The sequence below is a fragment of the Schistocerca gregaria genome, chromosome X (assembly GCF_023897955.1).
Source record: "Schistocerca gregaria isolate iqSchGreg1 chromosome X, iqSchGreg1.2, whole genome shotgun sequence".
Taxonomy (NCBI): domain Eukaryota; kingdom Metazoa; phylum Arthropoda; class Insecta; order Orthoptera; family Acrididae; genus Schistocerca; species Schistocerca gregaria.
In genome coordinates this window covers 557,331,072-557,353,792 of record NC_064931.1, presented here as the reverse complement: position 1 = coordinate 557,353,792, position 22,721 = coordinate 557,331,072, and the positions used below count along the sequence as shown (strand labels likewise).

The 22,721-nt window shown below is 37.2% G+C and overlaps 1 protein-coding gene across 1 annotated transcript in view; it reads right to left on the bottom strand.

The window, feature by feature from the left end:
• The window catches only part of LOC126298535 (protein jagunal), a 47,442-nt gene extending 26,981 nt beyond the window's left edge, over nucleotides 1-20,461 (bottom strand). The window contains exon 1 of the mRNA XM_049989896.1: nucleotides 20,173-20,461. Within this exon, the coding sequence (XP_049845853.1) occupies nucleotides 20,173-20,261 (89 nt within the window). The 5' untranslated portion in view covers nucleotides 20,262-20,461. The remainder of the gene's footprint in view (nucleotides 1-20,172) is intronic.
• Nucleotides 20,462-22,721: the final 2,260 nt, after the last annotated feature.

Sequence of the window (22,721 nt, the reverse complement as noted above, 5' to 3'; positions counted from 1 at the left end):
AAATTGCCCCTCCTGAAGAAAGGAAGTCAGTTTGACTGAAATTTATAGAAGGAAACTAGAAAAGGATGGAAAGCAAACAGAACTATGACTAGGTTTAGATGCAGCAATAAAACTGTTGTAATTATACATTAGCGGTAAAAACTGTGAGCTAAATGAGGATCCAAATCTGAAGAAGCTGTGAAGCAAGCCTGCTTTGTTGCCAGCCTTATTCCTCATGGTGTGTGCATGTATTACCTCCAGATGATTGGACTGTGTCAGCTGATAATATACTCTAATATAACAAAATCATCTTTGAACCACAATTATTTCTATTGAGACACTACAATGACTCTCCTTGCCTGAAGTTCCTTCACATCTGGAAATGAAGTGTTCTGTTATAAAGTAAGACCAGGAACTTCACAGAAGTTTCAAAATCAAGAATAATGCCCATCAGGTACAACCACAATAAATTAAAATACTGTCAAAAAAGTTACAATTTCCCCACCAAAATTACTGATAAAAAATAAAAGCTTGCCTTTCCAGGTATTCCTTCATTCACTTTAGAGTTGACTGAAGCTGTAAATAGCTTAGGGGGATCCAATGAGTAAATGTCAATGTCACAAATGCTATACCAAAGGTATTTTATTGTGGAATTGCCACACATGCAATGTGGCCTTGTGTTCAAATGTGAAGAAGGGTTTTTTGGGCAACATTACCACAAGAAGCAAAGAACACTCAATTCTTTAGTAAAATTCCCAGCTGGGTTGGAGATTTTCTCCACTTGTGGACTGGGGGTCATCATCATCATTTCATCCTCATCACCAGCACGCGAGTTGCCCAATGTAGTATTGACTGAAATAGGATTTGCACTCGGCGGCCGAACTTCCTCAGATGGGGCCTCCCAGCTGGCAATGCCATACGATTATCCAGTTCCTTAGTAGAGAAGTACCTTGAGGTAATCTGCCTTTGCCTTAAACTTTCTCAAAAATAATGTGGTAGTCGTCGAATGATTATCCAAAGTGGAACTCTTAATTGGACCTACATATTTATTTCATAACTTTCTAGATTTTTGTTCTCCTGACAGGAAAGTATATGACATTCTCTGTTGATTTTACCCTGTAAGTTGCCTGTACGTGCCTGCAGAATGGCATTTCTTTGTCCACTATGAACAGGCTGCTTTTGAAGCTGGTCCTAAGACTTTGGTATCGATAGTTCTGTGGAAAACACTATTAACATAATTCACCACTTCCACATTTACACCACAGCATTCAAACAAATACAACACTATGCACTACATCAAAATGAATCATGTCCACAACAAAAGATGTGGAGATCAGATCAATGACTCATGATGAATGTCACTCATTAAATGGCACATAAGATGAATGTTTATGTGAGGACAAAGCTGCTCACAGAGGCAGGGGCTCGCAAAGCTTCACATGTTATGTAGCTCAAAATCTCAACAAGTGGAAGAAACAATTGAACATATACAATTTATATATACTTCACAACCACACTTATGGATTCTGGCACGGGATACTACTTGTACCACTGCAATTCACCCCTTTTCCGTATCCAGTCAGGAATAGTGGGTGAAAACTTAGTCTGTTTCCTTGTGAACTTGAATTTCTTTAATTTTATTTTTGTGAGATATATGTAGAAGACGAAATATAGTCACTGAATCTTCCTTTGGGGTTAAACACATTTCCTACAGATTCTTACAGTGTAGCTCAGTTTTTCATATGCCTTTTCTGCAATTAATCTTACATCATTATTTCACTTTGAATTTATCTGTATGCATATTACAGGTCTTTAATTGATGTGACTGTTTCTAGTGATTATTTGGCAATTTGTGTAATCAAAAAATAACAAGTCTTTTCACCTATATAGGTACAAAACATTCTATCTATTTATGTTGAGAATCAGTCAGCAATCCCAGCACCAAGAGTGGATCCCCTGCAGCTCTTCCCGTATTTTACTGCAATGTTCTATGGATGTGTCTTCTCTGTATACAACAGCATCATCCATGAACAGCCTTACAGAGTTTCAGATGTTACCCACTAGGCAATTTATAAACATTGTGAAAAGTAACGGTCCTGTAACTGTCCCTTTGAACATGCTCCAACCTAGTGTTACATCTCTGTTAAGAAAATAATCTTGATCATCTGTTGACAATGACATGCTGTGTTTTATTTGTTAGGAACTCTTCAATTCAATCACAAAACTGGCCTGATATTTTGTAAGCTTTTACTCTGTTCACTGAGCAACAGAGCAAACTGTATCAAATACCTTTCGGAAATCAAGGAACATGGCATGAACTTGGGTTCTGGTGTCTATTGCCTTCTGGGTTTTGTAGACAAACAGGCATGATGGCTTTCACACGATCGTTCTTTGTGTAATCCATGCCAATTTTTATTTCATGTTTCAGGAACATGTTAAAAAATTGTACAACAGATTCACATATACAATACAGGTCTACAGTTCCGTTCACATACTCTTCTCAGAAATGGGCATGCCCTGTGCCTTTGTGCAGTCACCTGTAATGTCTCATTCCTCCAGCAACTTAAGACAGACTCGTACAGCTACTCCATCGGATCCAGTCACTTTTTCTCTGTTGATTAATTTAGGTGACACTCTACCTCAACCACTTTATCTCAATATCTGACATTCTCATGCTCGTGTGAAATGAAAGGAGGAATCACAATAAAATGTTCCTAGGCACAACAATTTTGAAAAACAGAAGTTAGCACTTTGGCCTTCTCTGTATCATCTTTTGTTTTGGTACCACTATGTAACTGAGTAGTTAACTTCATCTGCTTAACTAATGCAATGTTCATCAAAAACTCTTAGAATTTTCTGTGAAATTGGGAGATGAAAAAATATTACTTTTGAATCTGTAGACTGCTTCACACATAGCAAGCCTTACATTCCTTTAGGGTCAGCCAGAGTTTCGTTTGTCTACAAGTCTTTGACTATGTTTATATTGGTAGTGAAGCTATCTTTGCTTCTGAAGCAGCTTTCTAAAGCAGCTGACGAAGCACCACACATCTTTCCCATCGCCCACAATTTTGCTCGGCTGATACCTGTCTAAGGAGTAATGTAGAATATTCTTAAATTTTGAATATTTAAATTTAGCACTTTCAATTTAGAATGGCATGTATAGGCAAGAACAATGGACACACAATCATATTCAGTGAAACAACTGCTTGCAATTGTAAGTGGTACTGGTGAACAGTGAAATGTGGTGATGACAAACAGACCTCTACTCCAATTGATACCAAGTCAGTTGTTCTTGTTGAGACTGTAGTCCCTTACCAAAGATATATTAGCTTTTTAAACTGTATTTGTTGCAGGCACAACCAGGAGTGTAGCTTTGAGGCTCAGTGGATAAGTCGTCATAAAATGCAGGCTTTCATGCCTGATATTTGGTTTATGGGCATAAGGCCTCAGTCTAAGGCAAAGTTCTCAGCTTAACATTTCATCTTCCAATGCTGGAGACATCAATAGAGGTTTTTAACAACTCAGAAAGCAGTTAAAAGTCTCAAACAAGTTCAGCAGGTCGAACTGTTTATATTTATACAAGAAATGGTTCATTTGTGATGTCATCAGACATCTGCCTAACATTCATTGAACCACCAAATTCATTTATCTGATATTGTGGTTTTAGCAAGACCCAATCATTCCTATGCTAAGAAGTGCAGAGAAGCCATAGAAATTCAAAAGCACAAAAAAACTCTAAAAGAAAAGAAGGACTGAAATTATCTATGTCATGGGCCTTAGTGCTAAATGAAACAGATAGTGCTAACTCTTCTCCACTACAAGCTCCAAAACTTAACATTTGCACAACTTCATGATCTTAGGCAGTAGTCTGATGACATCAGTAACTGACCATTGAATGGATACATATTAACAGTTCAGCTCGTTGAGCTTGTTCACGACTGGAAATGCTTTCTGAGTTGTTAAAGCCTCTGATGACGTCTCCAGTATTGGAAAACAAAACATCAGGCAGATAATTATGCCATGGGGCATGGCCTTAAGCCCATAAAACAAGTATCAGCAATAATTCAGTGGGTAAGTGCCAGGTTCCATATCTAATGACCTGGGTTCAATCCCAGGTTGGTCCTCAGATTTTTTTGCCACTTATTGCTTCTTTCTCCTCTGGCAATAGTTGTTTGATGTGAAAAATGTCAAGCTGTACTGTGGTTCTGAGAACGCATTAAACTGTAGGCCATCCTGTAACTGGCTAGATAAAACAGGCTAATAGTTGGAGGAAGACAAGTGAAAATCTCTCCCCATAGGACTATTACAAGAAACTGTGGCGTTCAACTCGAACTTCGGTTTGATGACAGCTTTACTTACACACAGATACCTTGCTGAACATTACTTTATAAGCTATTGATTATTAGTCTAGCTGACCCACAACATGCACCTACAAATGCCACTTAGCTGTTACACTTAGAAGCACAAGGTAATCACTGTAATACTACCATTCATCCATTTTGAGATACTCAGATTTACAACAGGCATTTTCTTAATTCAGGAAAATTGTGTACCAAAGAGTGAGTGATGCATTACCTTGAAGGACTACTTTGCTTCACAGGAGATATTCACACAATGACATACAGCGCACTATTTTTTTTCTTCCTGCCATAATATAGCAAATGGGTAACTGTACAAGCAACTGACAAAAACCTGCAAATGGAGAATGATATCCCTCTCTTGTGCACAGGCGTTCTTTATTCATTGTAGGTAGTTTTGCTAATATCTTGAAGGCTATATGTGACACAGAATACAAATCTGACTTTTAAATCAACAAATGGAAACTCCAGGTTGGATTATCAACAATATTAGGAAAAGGATAGATTGCTACTCACCATACAAATGACCCATTGAGTTGCAGACAGGTACAATGAAAGGAAACTGACTGTGATATATTCATACATTATTGATACACCAAAATCCATCTTTTTGCCATTTCTCTATGATCTTTGTAAAATTGTAGAGTCCTGTAAATACTATTTGTGCTATTCTTCAAACAGTTTTGAGGTAATATTTATAATGTGTTCACATGTGATAAACTTCTTACTAGCATTATGCTATAGGAAATTCTCCAGCATAGTCTTTTTTGGGATGGGTTGTAACTGTTGAGACATACTGACTTGACATTGAAGATTTTAGACTTCTTTCATAAATTTTAGACTACACGTATCCAGTATAAAGTATACCTTTTAGGCACAATAGTGAAGAATGATACATTTTGATCAGTGATGCTATGCAGCATGGTCATTACAATGCTATACAAACACATACATTTTAATGATCAAAGTATTGAGACCCTATGGAATATGAGATTTTTGGGCGGATATGTTGTTGATATTAATGCCTTCCACAAAGTGAAAATATATCAAGATCCAGATTTCAATAAGTTATAGTGGACAATACAGGGAATTTTCTGACATACATAAGTAAATTTTAACATTTATACAGCCAAACTGTGATACAGACTTTGATTTTTTGCTTTTCAATGGTAGTCTACTACACACTTTTTCTGTGGCACTGCAAACAACCTTCGAAGAAGACTTCAACAGCCAAACAAGTATGGAAGTTGATTAAACAGTAACGAGACAACAGTACCACAAACCACTGCCCTTCCTTCATGACAAAAGGTCCCGCAAACATATGTCCTTCTACAGTACCAATGGCAAGCAAACATTTAACTCAGGTGAAGTTTGAGTGTTTACCTGACCAATCGAAGGCCAACGGTTCATGTGTCACTTTAGTGGTGATCAGACTACTTACTCGTGAAACTCCTCAAACTTCCACTTTGTATAAAGCAGTTGTAAAACTGGAAATGGTTTACGTTTATAGCAGATTCTGTCAAATTGTTGGCGCAGCACTGGGGCATGATGCTGAAAGGTATTATGATCGCACCAAGCACCCACAATCTGTCTTAGCAAATATTATAAAAAGAATTTCAAAAAACTGGAAATGTTGCAAAAGAAAACAGCAACTGCTGAGAGAAAATGTAACTAACTTTTCAACAGCAGTAACAGACAATCCATGTCACTATGAGATAGCTTGTGTGTGCGAATGGGATCTGCCCAGGGAGTATCCCACAAATACCTTAGACCAGTGGATTTTATCTTTATCACATTGCACATCATTATCAGCTTCATGGCAAGTCTTTCAAAATCAGTTACAGTTCTCTGACTGGCTTCTACAAAAGCAGCAAAGGGACATGGTATTGCTATGTAAGATTTTGTATAGAGATTTTCACTTGCAAACCACAGGCAAATCAATCTTCAAAATGTGTACTATAGGCCACCTGAAAGCCCACCCAAGGTGAGAGAAATTGATAATCAATGACATTGGTCTGTCAATATATGGTGTGAGCTTTTCATGTCATTGGTCACAGTTTTATTGCTGGGACTCTAAACAGCCACAAGTATCTACAGCTTCTACTACATGTGCCGCTGCAGTTACCAGGAAACATCCTATTGGACAGCAGGCAACCCAAGTGACACAAACATGACAGATGACTCACCAGTGCTGCACAGCATAGTTAAATATAAAATACTGTATGCATGAAAAATAAACTTAAGAAACCAAGTAAATTGTGAGCATGTTGCCACATTTTCCACTGAGAAGGTGTACTATAATTCTAACACTGACCGATTCCATAGCATAGCAAGAGCTTGTAATTATGACCCATGGAACATGCAACCCACACTTAATTTTTCTGTTTGTTATACATATTATTATGTTATCTGCAAGCATGAAGCACCAAATTGTTTATACAGACTATAAGCTAACATGTATAATATCATATCCAAGTTAACAGTTTTCCTTGTCAAGAAAATTAACATCAAAATGTGAATTAAATCACCCTTCACAAGTCAGTATGTATATGCACTGCACCACAAATTTATCAAAAACAAATGTACATTAAATTTCTCAGCCAGCACAGTACAATTTATAATGTTAATAGAATGAAAATGAGACAACATTCTAAAACCTGGTCTGTGCACAGTAGACATGATACAGTATATAAAATAGTTTCTGTACTGTTATCATATGTTCTCCACCACATAACAATGGCAATGGGTCTAACCTTAATCGATAGTTATATTACAGAGATGCAGATTTCAAAGACGTTTCCCAATGCATGGCGTTTTCCGGTAAGTTACATTTAATGAGAGAATGAATGTGTGACAATTCAGGTTTACCTTAATATCTGATAAAAACCACACACTCTCTCTCAATATACAAGTTACTTAAAACATTGGAAGGCTCTCTGACAGCAGTCATATTACAGTTGACAGGCAACATCCTCTGCATGTTTGTAATGCTGTTATTATCATATTTAACACAGAAGCCTATTTGCAAATGTCAGATCCATTGATATATGTCGTACAACTGTGACAGATACTAGTTGATATGTGATGTAGAAAACATATGATAGTAGTACATTAAGGTATTCAATGATTTTATATAATTATACATGTCTATTGTGTACAGTTTTAGATGAGCATTTCAGTCCCCATTTTATCATCATTATGGATTGTACAGTACTAGCTGAGGGATTTAATGCATGTTTATGTACATATGTGGTGATGTGCATACAAAAGTCAGTCTATAAATTGTGGTTCCTTTCAGGTTTTCATGTAAATTTTATCGACAAAGACAACAGTTAATTTGGAAATGATGTTTTAAGTGTTAACCTAACCTACCAAGATGTTTCTATTATAATGTATTTTTATGTGAGTACCTATATGCAACTTCCTGCACATTATTGTTACAATTCATGTAGAAATAATTTTGAATTTCCACAATTTCTTGTGGTATTCTTCCTGTTATGTAGGACAACTTGAAAATGGTATTTCCTACCACAACTAAAAGATTTTAGGTCTGATTCCTGGTCAGTGCAAGGATTTTTTCTAGCATTAAATAACACTTAAGTCTGGCAGTCCATGTATGTTAGTAATGGAACATTGTAAAACAGTTAGTATGCCATATGAAACTACAGGGTGAATTCATGTTTGAATAAGTGCACTACCAGAAGAAAAAAGAAAGAACCTCACAATGGGGCATGCTTTAGGTGTTTTGCAGATTTAAAATTACTTAACTATTGAATGACAGGGCCTACTAGTTTATAAGTTAGAGCCTTCTATAAAAACCAGAATAATCCCAATTTCAAAGGAAGATAAACAGCCACTAACATAAGACTATGGGGTGGGACAATAATTGTGATACTAGCCACAACTATACAACTTTGGGCTCAAAATAAAACTTGTGGGGAAAAAAGGAAAAGGAAAAAGGGTACCTAACCAAACAACAACTCTGAAAAGTATGCAAAAGTAAATCCTCCTTCACATAACCTGTCCATCTTATTCCACAGAAGGATTTGTGTCTAGACAGAAGGAGCAGCATGAGTAATTCAGAAAAGAAACCCATTTCCTATTCTCTGTAAGTCTATCTGTATAGAAGACGGTTGTGGGGTCTCAACCGTTCTATATAAAATGTCAAATCAAATCCCGTCCAGCCATCTAAATTTCCAGTTTTATTTTATTTGTGCTACCAGTTTCAGCATTACATTACACCATCTTCAGCGAAATGTAATGCTGAAATACGTAGCATAAATAAAACTAGAAATTTTGATGGCTGAAGGGGTTTTGATTTGACATTTTACATTTATTTTGGTTATTAAATGTAATTATGTCACAACAAATGTATAAAATGTTATTAAATTTAAATCCTTTTGCCATTTAATTACTTGTAAATGGCCAGCATGTAGTTGCACATAACAACAAATCATGTATATGTAGCCAATTAACATGCTAAGTATGCACACAACAACAAACATCTAATTTCGTAAAATTAGTGTATTCTCCGATGGTTTCAAACTTCTACATCTGTCATATATGCATCTCCTATCAATGTATTATTTTTTTCCTTTAGCAGGTTTTTTTCCCTTACTCTAGAGAACTACTTTCACCACTTTTTTTTTAGCTGATTATTCTTCAAAAGAGACTATCCTATTGAGTCATTACTAGATCATGATATAAATTAATGTCTGCTTCACAGTCCAAATACCGACTGATCTCAGTTCCCGACTTATCCTCACCTAATCCTATCCTACTATGTTTTATATGTGTGTGGGGGAACTCCTTACAGGAGCCTCATTATGAAAACACATTGTTTAAAAGTAGAGTAAGTCAAGCATTTAGCGGCAAGCCTAATTCTTCTAGACCTGAAATTACTTCACCAGAAATAACAACATTCCCACACTTAGATATTATATGGCTGGTCTTGAATAAAGATATTTTTACAATGGCTTATAAATCCAATACACTGATTTGAACTAAAAGCTACAAAATATAAATAAAATTGAATAAAGAAGAGTAGGGGTGTAGGAGTGGGGTGGGGGCAGGAGGAGGAGTAAGGGTGACAAGTCAACATTAAGATTTAGTTTACACACACAAATTTAATATTAAGAGATGAGCATTAAACTAAGAATGTTTGATTAAGAGCTAAATATTAAGCAAAATTGGGGAAGTTACATAAACACTACACATTAAACACAGGAAATGACAACTCATGCCCAAGTTTAAGTTAACAGAGATATGATTTAAAACAGTGTGCTGGGCCAAGATTCAGAGATCCACCCTGAGTTTCTTGGAAAGTGTACAACCAATCAAGCCATTAAAGCATAACATATGGACTAACTGAAAGTTCTAACTTCCCACAGACAACTGCTTATTCCTTTCAAATTCTGGTTCGGCCAAACTCCCCTGTATGTGCTTTACCTTGGAGGTTTTGATATCGTAATACTAGGAGATAACTTCTGAAGAGTTTAAGAACAAAGGGAAGGAGCATATGACAAGTTAAAACTTTCGTTTAGTATTTGAGATATGCTTAAATGGTGTTAATTCATAGAGCACGGAGAGCAAAACACCTGGTTCCTGGTCTGAATCTTTGTCTTGCAAATAGTTTTTTACTTGAAAGTACACATTGTACAGTTAAATAAAATGAATGAGTTCAATATGTATTACAGTAGGTAAAGTCAGCCTATTTCAGACATACTGTGTACAAAAAATAAAAACTGTCATCAACCAACAGATTGGTTTGACCACCACAGTGCTCTACTAAGCACAGGCCCATTAGAGATGGTATAGTCACAGGGCACCTAAGTTTGGAACTTGTGTGAAATTTACATGCATTTGTCTCAACATACATTATTATAATTCTGGTTCTAATCCAGATACAGCAATGAAATTATTTCATTGAAAAGCTAATGAGTAGAGCTCTTCATTGATTTTTCAACATGGTGGATTTCACATTGAAGGTCACTGACTTTGAATATCTTAAAACACCCGACCTTCAATTTTTAGGAAAAAAGAAATGTGTGTTAGTATAAACACGGCAAATATTAAGATGGTACACCAAAGGCATCATGCCCAAAATTTTATCCTGTCAGCATCAGTACACTATTAACATGCAGTAGGTAGTGCAAAAATATGAAACAGTTATTATTAAAAACTGCAACTCATATGTAATATTGTACATAAATATAGTTTATATAATTGCAGTGGTAACGTGAACAATTTATGGTGTAACTTCAATGAAAAGGCAATATAAAGAGGTTGCATCTCGTCTCGCAAGTCTCCAATTAAATTTTTTATGTTCATCATATCTAACGCAGAATTAGTGGATGTCCTTGCAGTTGATGTCACATTCTTGTGAGAATGTCACATGCTCTGATAACACAACTGTCTTGTTTGGCAAGGAAGACAAATTATGGAGATGTTAAGCTAGCCTGTACATCATTTCTTCATTTGTAAGGCATATTCAATCCATCAATGATGTCATGCATACAGGCAAGAAATCCATGTATGTCTGTTAACAGCATTTCATTTACCATAGCAAGAACTGGCTATTTTAATGCTCACTGAAGAAGCAGAGTATGCCTTTGTTTTCGCTATACTTTTGTTAATACAGTAGATATTACACAATAAAAATTATGGGTTTCTAGAACCATCCTTGTATTCCTGAAACATTGCTTCAGCTTGGCAAAGTCTTCATCATGATGGAAAACTGGTGTATAGTGAACAAAACATGAAAGAATATTTTCTTTGCGCCATTGAAACAACTGCTGTGATGTCAAAACATGGTTTCCATGAGGCTGCTTGAGGTTGGCAAGTGTCGATAATCTGTCGACAGTCCCTGCATCACATCACAAGGTTGTTCACCATGCGCTGTAGGAGGGAGGAAAATTGCCATTCTGCTGTAACATCAAAATTTTCCTCATGGTAGAGAATATTGATGACTTTTTTTGTATTGGGCAACACATCCATTCAGAAAGTAATAAACGTGCTTTGGAGCTGGAAAGTGACATTTTATGAAATTGGTGAAATTGTGGGAGAAAGAATACACACACACACTGTATTGTACAGAAGGCAGTCAGCTATTTCCACATATGACACATGGTACTAGTATTTGCAACTCTGTAGTAAGCTATGAATGGGTGAACTGTAACCTGTGAATTTTTCCAGTGAAACTCTGTCACTTCAAGGTGAGTGTAATTCTTGGATTTGTGATAGTTTATAGCACTACCCTGCCTGTAGTTAACCAACACTTATAAGTAAGTTTGTCAATCCAATTTGTACCAAACAGTTCATACAGATAAGTCAGTTTTGTTGCACTGGGATAATAGGGGATTGCACCTAAGCAACATGCTGTTAAGTGCAGGACTGCACATATGATTGTAATGTAGTGCTCTGGTCACAATTCACAAAGTTTTGAGAATTCAATATTTACATCTGGTGCAACAATAGCTGCTGCTGGTTATGCACTCCAATTCCACTTTCTTCCACAGACACATAATCTTTTCTTTCTGGCATCACATAGCTCACAGTAAAAATCATATACAGGTCAATTTCCTCACACAATGTCTTACGCCGCTTTGGATTTGATGACACGAATATCGCATCTCCTGCTACTAACTATTTTGCTTTTGTACCATGCAATCTGAAGTGGAACATTTTTTCATAATTTTCCAGATACTTCAGCTCTTTCAAAGTACAGTAAAAATTTATATTTTGTCACACATAGACCCTGAATTGTGAAACTTATCTTTCAGATGGGCTATGATTTCTCTGTCTCCATTTTCTTCATGCTCTTCTTTTTCCAGTTATGCCATATAAGTATGTTCCAACAGTGAGACAACAATTTTTGCATTATGTACCATATCTCGCACTGTAGCTTCTTTCTTCACAAGAGTGTCACATAAATACAAAAGTACATTATTTAAAGAATCCAGTGCCAGAGCCAATTCTATTTAATCTTCACTTATATCTTCTCTGGAACACCTTAGCACAGCTGAGCCAACATCCTCAGGGGTTTATGAGTTTTGTGATATTTGCTTTCTACATTTGCTGCAAATTTTCCACCCAGCAATATAGCGTGGCAATTGTTTACCATCTTCTCCTGAACATTCCTCAAATTCTTCTGTATTCTTGCATGACCAGTTGCTTTAAATGGATTGATACAATACAATTGTACTTAAAACCAATTATTTTTACAAACTATTACTAAATACTACTTCACAGCAGATGTAACTGCATTTTGACTTAACTACTCATGAAGCAAGGTAATGATGACTGGCTGAAATAAAAGTCTCTCTGAATGGCTGTTTACAGCAAGAAATGTTAACCAATTGGACAAAATACTAGTGAACGTTGTTCTTAAAATAAAAAAAAATGGATGCACAGCTGCGCACTCCACTTTGTTAGTGTAGGGGTCGAGATGAAATAAATTTTTGGGCATGATGCATGTGCTATCTTGATATTTACCATGCTTGTAGTAACATATTGGACCAATACAACAAACCTTTTCAAAAAAAATGAAGATGAGGTGTTTTGACATATTCAAGGTCAAGCATCACAATCACTGAATAAAATGTTCTCGGGTTTCCAACCGCGTCAATTGGTTAAAACTACACGAGCTTTCAGCCAAGCACTCCTTGGCCATTGTCAAGTGTTATGACTGCCAGTGGGCTGTTGGTGTGCCCTTATATACGCTAGCTGATGGCTGTGACGTCACTGGTGCCCGTGACATTGCCATATATGGGCATGTTTTGAGTCGGCGTTCGATGTGCCCTCTTCAACCGCGCGATCACTGGATCCTATGCAGCGCTGAGCTGTAAGACACCGTCTCGATTCAGGGTGTTTGTGGTAATTTTTACTTTAATGGCTTCCTGTATTAAACTGTCCCAGAAGCCATTTGTGCGAGCCACGACAGAGGCATTGCCAAATTTTATGTGGTGACCGTTTTCTATAGCATGTTCAGCTAACGCAGATTTCTCTGGATAGCGTAGGCAATAATACCTCACATGTTCTTTCCTGCGTTGTTCCACAGTGCGAAATGTTTGTCCGATGTACTTCTCGCCACACTCACAAGGTATTTCATAAACACCAGGTGTTCTGAGACCTACAGCGTCTTTAACTGGTCTCAGTAATTGACGGATTTTCGATGGAGGCCTGAAGATCGATTTGATCTCGTGTCTTTTCAACAGGCAGCTTATCTTGCCCAACACAGAGCCACAGAATGGCAGCAAAGCAAGTTTCTGTTCCTGCTCTTCGTCGCTGGATTGGCAATGGCCAAGGAGTGCTTGGCTGAAAGCTCATGTAGTTTTAACCGATTGACACGGTTGGAAACCCAAGAACATTTTATTCAATGTTATTGCCACGAGATTCTGCATTCATACATCACAATCACTGACCCTTAATGTGAAAATTCTTAGAAATCCACCATGTTGCACGTCAATGTAAAGTTCTACTCATTAGCTATTCAATGACATCAGTTTCATTAATGTATCTGTATTAGGTACCAGAATTTTAACCATTTAAGTTGAGAAAGATGCACATAAATTTCATACAATTTCTGAACTTTGCAGACCTGTAACTTTTTTCACAATTGTCGTCTACCTCTGCTCTCCGGTAGTTTTTTATCTGTCATCTAGATCATTGAACACACATAAATTAAATTTATGAGTGATCTGTGTTGAGTGCTGCGTTCAACTGATGTGGAACTGCCCAAAGGCGACTGAAGTAGTATATTATAGAACACACCATAGCACCGACAGAGAACTGAACACTACAGCTTTTGGTTTTTAATGTGGCATTTACCAACCAAGCTACTCTCACATTAAGTACAGTCATGAAACTTCCTGGCAGATTAAAAATGTGCGCTGGACCGAGACTCGAACTTGGGACATTTGCCTTTCGTGGGCAGTCATAATTGTAAACTGTTTCATGTAATTTAATTATAAAATATGTAGATAAACACAACAAAATATTAATCCAAATCATATCAATTTTCAAAGTGTAGGTTGTTTGCATACTGCCACTCCAAATGGTGGGTCAAGAGAGGCATCCGATCCCACCCGTCTGCTTTGACCCACGACATAAGAGTGTCATGGTGTGTGACGTCATTATGGTGTAAGGGTGTCGTGCTGTGCGACGTCATTATGGTGTGGAGTGTAGTTTATGAGTTGGTTGTGTTTGTAGATGTCGTCTTGTTATGATGGTGATGGTGGTGGTGGTGTGTGGTCCGAATGTTATGTGGCGTATTAGGTTCATTTGAGCTTTGGTGGTGGCAGTGTGCAGTTTTTCAGTGTGCCTGTACTGAAGAATTGAAGTTGATTTCAGTGAGTTATTAATTAGGCTAATTGTTTTTTGTTTATGTGATTGCATTGTCGATAGGTGATAGGTGTCATTGGTTTGCTGTTTGTCTTGTGGTAAGGTGTTCAATTTATTGTGTGGGTTCTTTAGTTAGATATGGGTATGACTATAAAATGACTTTAGGTGGTTTCGGGATTGCATCCGGTCATCGTAAACTTCATACCACGATATTTGCGCTGGACAACTGCCAGCCATCTTCAGGTGAACCGAACGAGGACTGACGAAGACGCTTTCTGCTCCGTCTTACATAGTGCGCATGCGTTGACGTCGCGGAGACAGAAGGACCACACCACCCAGCGGCAGCACCCTCGCTGGTGGAACTGCAAGACTCAGCTGCTGTCGATACTGTTGCTGGCCGCAACTATTGAAGTCTTCTGGCGTCTTCATCTCAAGCAAATTTAGATGACGGGATTCCAAGCGTTATTCAGCTGGTAACCACTGTCACGGTTCATTATATTTTCCGCAATGCGTATTTCCACAGATTCTTTGATAATGGAGTCCCAAAACGTTGCTGCTGTGGCCAAAATCGAAGTTTTGTCAAACTCCATTGAATGTCTGTAGGAAATACATTGTCCTGCAACTGCAGACTTACTGGGTTGAAGTAGTTGAGTGCAACGCCGATGTTCTGTACAACACTCTTTCACTGTAAGCATTGTCTGTCCTATATAGGTCATAACACAATGACCCTGTATTTTTATAAATTCCCACCTTCCGCAGTAACAAATCATCCTTCACCGATCCCAGCAGATCCGAAATCTTAGAAGGTGGACAAAAAACAAGTTTTTGATTGGTATTCTTTTTGTAGGGAAGTGTGTTTGGAATATGTGAAGTATAGGGGTAAGCTGGATGGACCTGGAATGGTGGTCGAGATACATGAATCTCAGTTTGGGAAGAGAAAGTATGGGAGAGGTAAGTCTCTGGTTGGTGAGTGTGGGGGGGGGGGGATTGCTTTTTCGGGGTTTTGGAGGGTGTTACTAAGCGGGAATCGGTGGGAGTAATTGAGGAATATATAGAGGGTTGGGGAAGGGGGATTATGATCATTTAGTTGTAAATCAGAGTTTAGAGTTAAAAAATTCTGAAACTGGAGCATGTACCAATAAAATAGAGGTGTTTTTGGAGGAGGGAGGGGTTAAATCAGTCATAGGTAGGGGAAAGAGGCACTCTTCTAACCTGAGTATTGCTAACGAAAGAGCATCTGTGTGGAGTATTGTATTTTTCACATTTTTCTGAGGCCAGTTAATAAGATGTTAGTAGAAGGGGTTCAGTATTGGGGGGGGGGGGGGGTGTTATGATTATGTTGCAAAAGATCTGTAGGGAGATTTTTGTTTTTCGGGAGGGGTGGGGGTAGTTTGGAGGGGGAGGGGGTTGTGAGTGGTTTCGGAGTTCTTTTGGTTTTGTGTGTGTGTGTGTGTCATTGGGGTCGCTAACCTAGTGTGTAGCGCCGGAATTCTTTCACGGTAAGTAGTCATTTTTTTGGGTCTATTGTTTGTAAGTTGTGATGTTTTGTAGGGTTTTTGATGTGTCGTGAGTTTGGTTTTATTTATTGCACGTTTAGGTGTTTGTTTTTTGGTATCGTCAGCTGTGGTTGATCTATGTAGGTTGAAGGAAGTGTCCAATGCCAATTTTTGTCATTGCAGATGTATGTGTTTTGGTATCGTCAGCTGTTGGTCTATATAGGTAAAGGGAAATTTTTAATTCCAATTTCTGTCGTCGTAGATGTATTTGCTTTGGTATCGTCAGTTGTAGTTGACCTATATAGGTCAAGGGAAGTGTTCAATTTCAATTTTTGTTGTTGGTTTTGTGGTATCGACAGTTGCGGCTTGACTCCAGTTTTTGTAGTTGTATATTTTTATTTTGGGTATCGACACTTGCAGTTGAGTTATGTAGGTGAAGGGAAGTGACCAATTCCTGTGGATTTTCTGGGTGTAGCGGAATGTGGGAATCTTGTGTTGTCTTTCATCCACTTTTTGTCATTGTCTTGTGAGGTTTTGGGTTGTGGTGTGTGGTTTTATATGTTCATATTTAGTTTGGCACAAAAAAAAAAAAAAAAAAAAAAAAAGGTGTTTGTCGCATTAGTTTGATTATAATTTTGGAGGGAAATGTTACTGTTGTATTTATATGTATTTTCATGTTTGTTGTCGTGTTTATGTAGGGATGTCACGGGCGCCAAATTCAAGACGTTGAGAATGGTAATTTCTGCCATATTGATAACGTCATGGGTCAATGCAGACGGGTGGAATCGGCCACTTCTGTAATCCCCAAATGGCTATTATAATGGTAATGACTTCAAGTTTAATTTTTGCTACAAGTCATGCATACTGTATCATTACAGCTCATTCAACTTTAGAGAAATCTTACAGTATTAAATATTTGTTTAGAACTATTTTCATTTCCCACAGTAAGGTTATCAGAGATTAAATACTACATAATTTGTTACAAATAATAGGCTTTAAAATACCAGTGCAAAGAAAAGGAACATTCTAGTACTCAAAAGAAGTTTATAAGTGAAATCAAACATAGGAAGGACGGAAGATTAATGTAAAATCCTTTTGACAATAAGGTAGGTAGAGATAGAGCACAAGCTTGGATAAGGGGAAGTTGGGGAAGGAACTGACCAAGCCCATTGAGAGGAATCATCCTGACATTTGCCTTAAGCGATTTTAGAGAAATCTAGAACAAGCTAAATCTGATGACCAGAGGGGGATTTGAACCAGTGTCATCGCAATGTGAGTCAACTATTGTACCAACTTGCTTGGTAAATCAAAGTCTGATAGAGGATTTCTACTTCCAGCTATCAAACAAGATTCTCTTTTATTTCAAGTCAGTGTAATCTATAATAATGCCCTCTTCTTGCCAACACAAAGTAGTGTATTCTTACACAATTCTGTTTTCTACAAATGACTACTGCAATTTTAAGCATTTAAATTTTTAACATACGATAAATCATTACACCTGTGTATACAAGTATCACTGTAAACACTATCACTTTTCAAACACTGTCTACTGGACAGATAACCCATTAATTGATTTAATATACAATACTAATTAAAATGAAAGAAACTGAAAATAGGTATGAAATTACAGAGATGGGCCTGGAAAGTTGGTAAGAACAGAGGCTGTCGAGAGTGTTAGACGTGAGCATTAGGCAACAACAGGCTACAACAGGGGATAAGAAAACAGTAGAAGATGAACAGGTAACCTTGAGAGATGAAATAGTGGAGGCAGCAGAGGACCAAATAGGTAAAAAGGCAAGGCCTAGTATAAATCCTGCGATAACACAAGTAAATATTGAATTTAACTGATGAAAGGAAATATACAAAGATGAAGCAGGAAGTGCAAATGGCTAACCTGGAATTGGTAGAGGGCAAACCTAAGGATTTAGGAGCATATTTCACAAGGAGAAATATCGATACTGCCTACAGGAAAATCAAGAGACTTTATGGAAAAGAAAAGCAGCTGTATGAATCTCAACAGCTCAGACGGAAAACCACCCCTACACAAATAAGGAAAAGGTGCAAGGAGTATATCGAAAGTTCATACACGGAAGGTTATAGAAATGGAAGAAGACGTAGATGAACATACAATGGGGGTATGACACTGTGAGAAGAATTTGGCAGAGGACTGAAACACCTAAGTCGAAACAATGCCCCGGAAGTAAATGAAATTCCATCAGAACTATTGATTGCCTTGGTGGAGCCAGCCACAGCAAAACTCTTCCATCCTGTGTGGAAGATCTATGAGATAGGCGAAATACCCTCAAACTTGAAGAAGAATGTAATAACTCCAATTGCAAATATAGCAGTTGTTGCCAGGTATGAACATTACTGAACTGTCAGTTTAATACATCACAGCCGCAAGATGCTAACACTACTATTTTTCAGAAAAATACAAAAACTGGTAGGAGCTGACCTTGACGGAGATCAGTTTGGATTCCAGAGGAATGTAGGAACAAGGCAACGCTGATGCTCCACCTTACCTTGCGAGGAAGGTTAAGGAAAGGCAAACCTATGTTAATAGTATTTGTAGACTCGGAAACATTTTGACAATGTCAAATGGAATATTTTCTTGTAAATTCTGAAGGTAGCAGGGAGCGAAAGACTATTTGCAACTTGTACAGAAAACAGTGGCAATACTAATCGTTGAGGGGCATGAAAGGGAAGCAGTGGTTAAGAAGGGAATCAGACATTCAATCTGTACATTAAGCAAACAGTAAATGAAACAAAAGAAAAATGTGGAGTACCTTCAGGTTTGCCGTTGACATTGTAATTCTGTCAGACACAGAAAGATTAACTAAACCGAATGGACATTCTTGAAAGGATGATGTAAGATGAATAACAACAAAAGCAAAACACAGATAATGGAATGTATTCAAAATAGATGCTGATGGAATTAGATTAGGAAATGAGACACTTAGAAAGTAGTTGATGAGTTTTATCATTTGGGCTGTAAAATAAGTGATGATGGCCGAAGTAAAGAGTATAATACAAAATGTAGACTGGTAAGGGCAAGAAAAACATTTCTGAAGAAGAGAAATTTCTAAACATCGGACATAGGTTTATTTGTTGTGACGTCTTTTCTGATTGTATTTGTACGGAATATAGCCATGTATGGAAATGAAAGACAGACAATACACGTTTAGACAAGAAGAGAATAGAAGCTTTTGAAATAGGGTGCCACAAAAGAATGCTGAAGATTTGGTGGCCCGATAATGTAACTAACGAAGAGGTGCTGAATAGAATTGGGGAGAAAAGAAATCTGAGGCACAACCAGACTATGCCTATTACTGTCTCCCAGGAAAGATGTTAAAGCAGCAATATTTTAGGAGGGAGTACTGGAGAGTAACTACGAAAATATGCGTGATGACTATGACAAGGCTTCTGTTGGAAGATCTCACGGTAAACACGAAACACACATGATGTAAACTTTACACTGCAAGTTTGGTCCGACTACTCGTTACTAAATTGGTTAAACAATATCCGCACTGTTCCATTACAATGACGATGTTCAATGCATTTCCAAATATTGATAGAATCAATCATTCTTCTTTATAGTCTTGATTAATGCAGACTGGTATGTTAGTTTTTAATAACGTAGAATGACACTGAATCACAAAATCATAATTTCTAGAAAATTTGCGCGATAAGAAAGCGCTTAAACCTGAAAGTTATTTATTCCAAAACTTTCACATGCAAATACATGAACCTGAAATCTAAAAAGTTTCGCTGAAACTCCCATCTACTCCAATCACATGTTTCCTTGCGTCATAATTTACAGCTGGTAAAAACTCCGATTGTTACAAGCATAACAGGTTCTATATGGAACTTAGTTGTAAGTAACTTCATTTGTGTTTTTAAACTACGTACAGCATGTTTTGGTTTAAGAAACAGGTGACACCTAAAGTAATGACAAGCAAAGTTCAAATAATCTACTTAAAAAAAAAAATAACACAAACCTAATCTGATACTGTGCTGCTACACGCTGTCGATGCACAAAATCAGCTCCATCCGTGCCAAGAGCAATTGGTCCACCTTTTGAAGCCATAGCGAGACAGTTGTCAAAGCTTAACTATACCACACTTCAATTCACTGTATTCAACACAAAAAAAGTTTTGTGCTACTCGTTATTTCTTTCTGCACGCCACTAGAACAACATACACATGCCGTATACCAAAACCCCTGATCGAGATATTTTTACACCCCCAGCTAATCCACAAATTAGTATCAGCCACATCTTTGCAAATTAACTTCTTTGATATCGATTTCATTGAAATGAGCCGCCTTCTACAGGTGATCAAAACTTGCAGATTCAGACCATTCACCATAGCCTTCAAGGATCACATGGAATTTATAAATTTACATTCAGAGTCATGAAATAAAAGCCGTATAGTGTCGAAAGTATTAAAAACGGAAGCAAATGAAGCATTCCCTAAAATAGAAAATATCAAGCTGAATCATAAAAAATAGTGTTTCTGGTCCCCAGCCTATACAAATATCACAATCAATTTAATAGTCATTGACAAAAGAGGAAGAAGAAACAAATAGAAAAACAAAGTACACTTTTGTTCCTCATCAATCTACATTTTCGAAACAAATCGTCATGGAATCATCTGTTTTACATCAACTTTTAATAAAATGTCACTTGGAATCGATCATATTCCAGATTACATCACAAATCAATGTGTTACAAACATTTTCTTGCCTGAAGCGGATGTCAATTCATCTTTTCTAACAGTTGGACGTTCAGTCTGAATAAAAATGGCTAAAGTGATTCCTGTTCAAAAGAAAGAAGTCAAATAAATTGCAGAAAACTATAGATCAGTCGCCTTATTTCATAGAAATCATAGAAAAAGTTGGAAGTAATGGGTAGTAGGTTAAAGAAATGTTTAGACAAAAATCTTATTGATACTCAGCATGGAACCATGAAAAATAAATTGATAACAGAAGCCATCTATGATCTATCACAAATTGTTCTAGAAACAGAAGACAAACAACAAAATTCCACTGTCGCTTATTTACACTTAAGTAAAGCCTTCTACTCTGTGGACCACAACATACTGTTGGAGAAGCTCCAAGTATGGTATTTGAGGCACTTTACTGAAAAGTTTCATATCATACTTGACACACAGGACACAGAAAAAGCAAATAAAACGTGATCTGAAGGAGAATACTAAGTCACGATTCTCAGACGTTCAAATGCGAAAAAAGGACTTCCTGAAATATCCATTCTTGCGCCAAGCCTCTTTTAACTGTATACAAATGATCTAGACCTAGCAGTTAAGACACAAATAACTTTTTTGCAGATGACACAAGCATCCTTATTATAGGAAACACCCAACTCAGTCACTATCAGCTGTAAATAAAACCATAGCCTAACTAAATAGATGGTTTGTGGTTATTACAGTGATGATAACACCAAAAAATCCTGTGTGGCTGATTATAAGATATTCTATGCAACATCATTGTAACAACAGACTCCAACAAGATTACATCTTCTTTGAACACAAAGCTTTCAGGCATGTAACTTCAAATGACTTCAAATGGAATACACATATAAACAAAAAATGAGACACTAAATAAAATATGTTATAGTCTACATCTACTATACGAGGGTTGTGAGTTATATGGTTGTGACTGCTGGCCGACTGCAGTTGAGACAGAACACCGTTTAAGTGTACTGGAAACGAAGATGCTAAGGTGGACAGCAGGCCTCACTAAGTTAGATCACGTTTCCAATGACAGCATTAGGAAACAGTTTGGTGTTGCACCGATCCAAGACAAAATGCGTGAGAGTCGTCTTCGATGATTTGGTCATGTTTTACGGTCCACTAATGACTCTATTGCCAAGATGGGTTACACGCTTGAAGTCAGCAGAAGACACATAGGACAACCTACGCCACGTTGCGTTGATACGATTCATAAAGACCTCAAATGCGTGAACATCCATCCTGACACAGCCCATGATACAACGAAATGGACGCGTATAGCGGACCCCGCAGCCACACGGGACAAAAGCTGAAGGAAAATAAGATGACAGTGTACATCTACTTTCAGCTAAAACAAGTGTTCATACTGTCTGAATCGACTACTTTATCCAATTACCCAGCTTGTATAGAATTTTATTTTGGGGTACTGGTAATACACACCTTGGTTGAGTCATTTTCTTAACTCTGAAAAGATCTGTAAGAGAAATGGAACTTCCTGGACAAAACAGATCCGTTCAATTGCCTTTTATAAAAGTTGTGAATCTTCCCACTTTCCTGTTCATATCAGCTAGAAACTTGAAAATTAGTTGCAAGGAATTTAAAAAACACGAATAAAAAATTACTATCATGATACAAGGCAAAATGAGAAGCTTCATGTTCACTCAGTAAGGACACAAACTTCTAAAACTGTATAGATTTACAATAGTCTTCCATATAAGATAAAAATTGTTTCACTGTTCACATTTTTTTTGTAAAAACGTGAGGGTATTACAATAGTCTTCCATTAAGATAAAAATTGT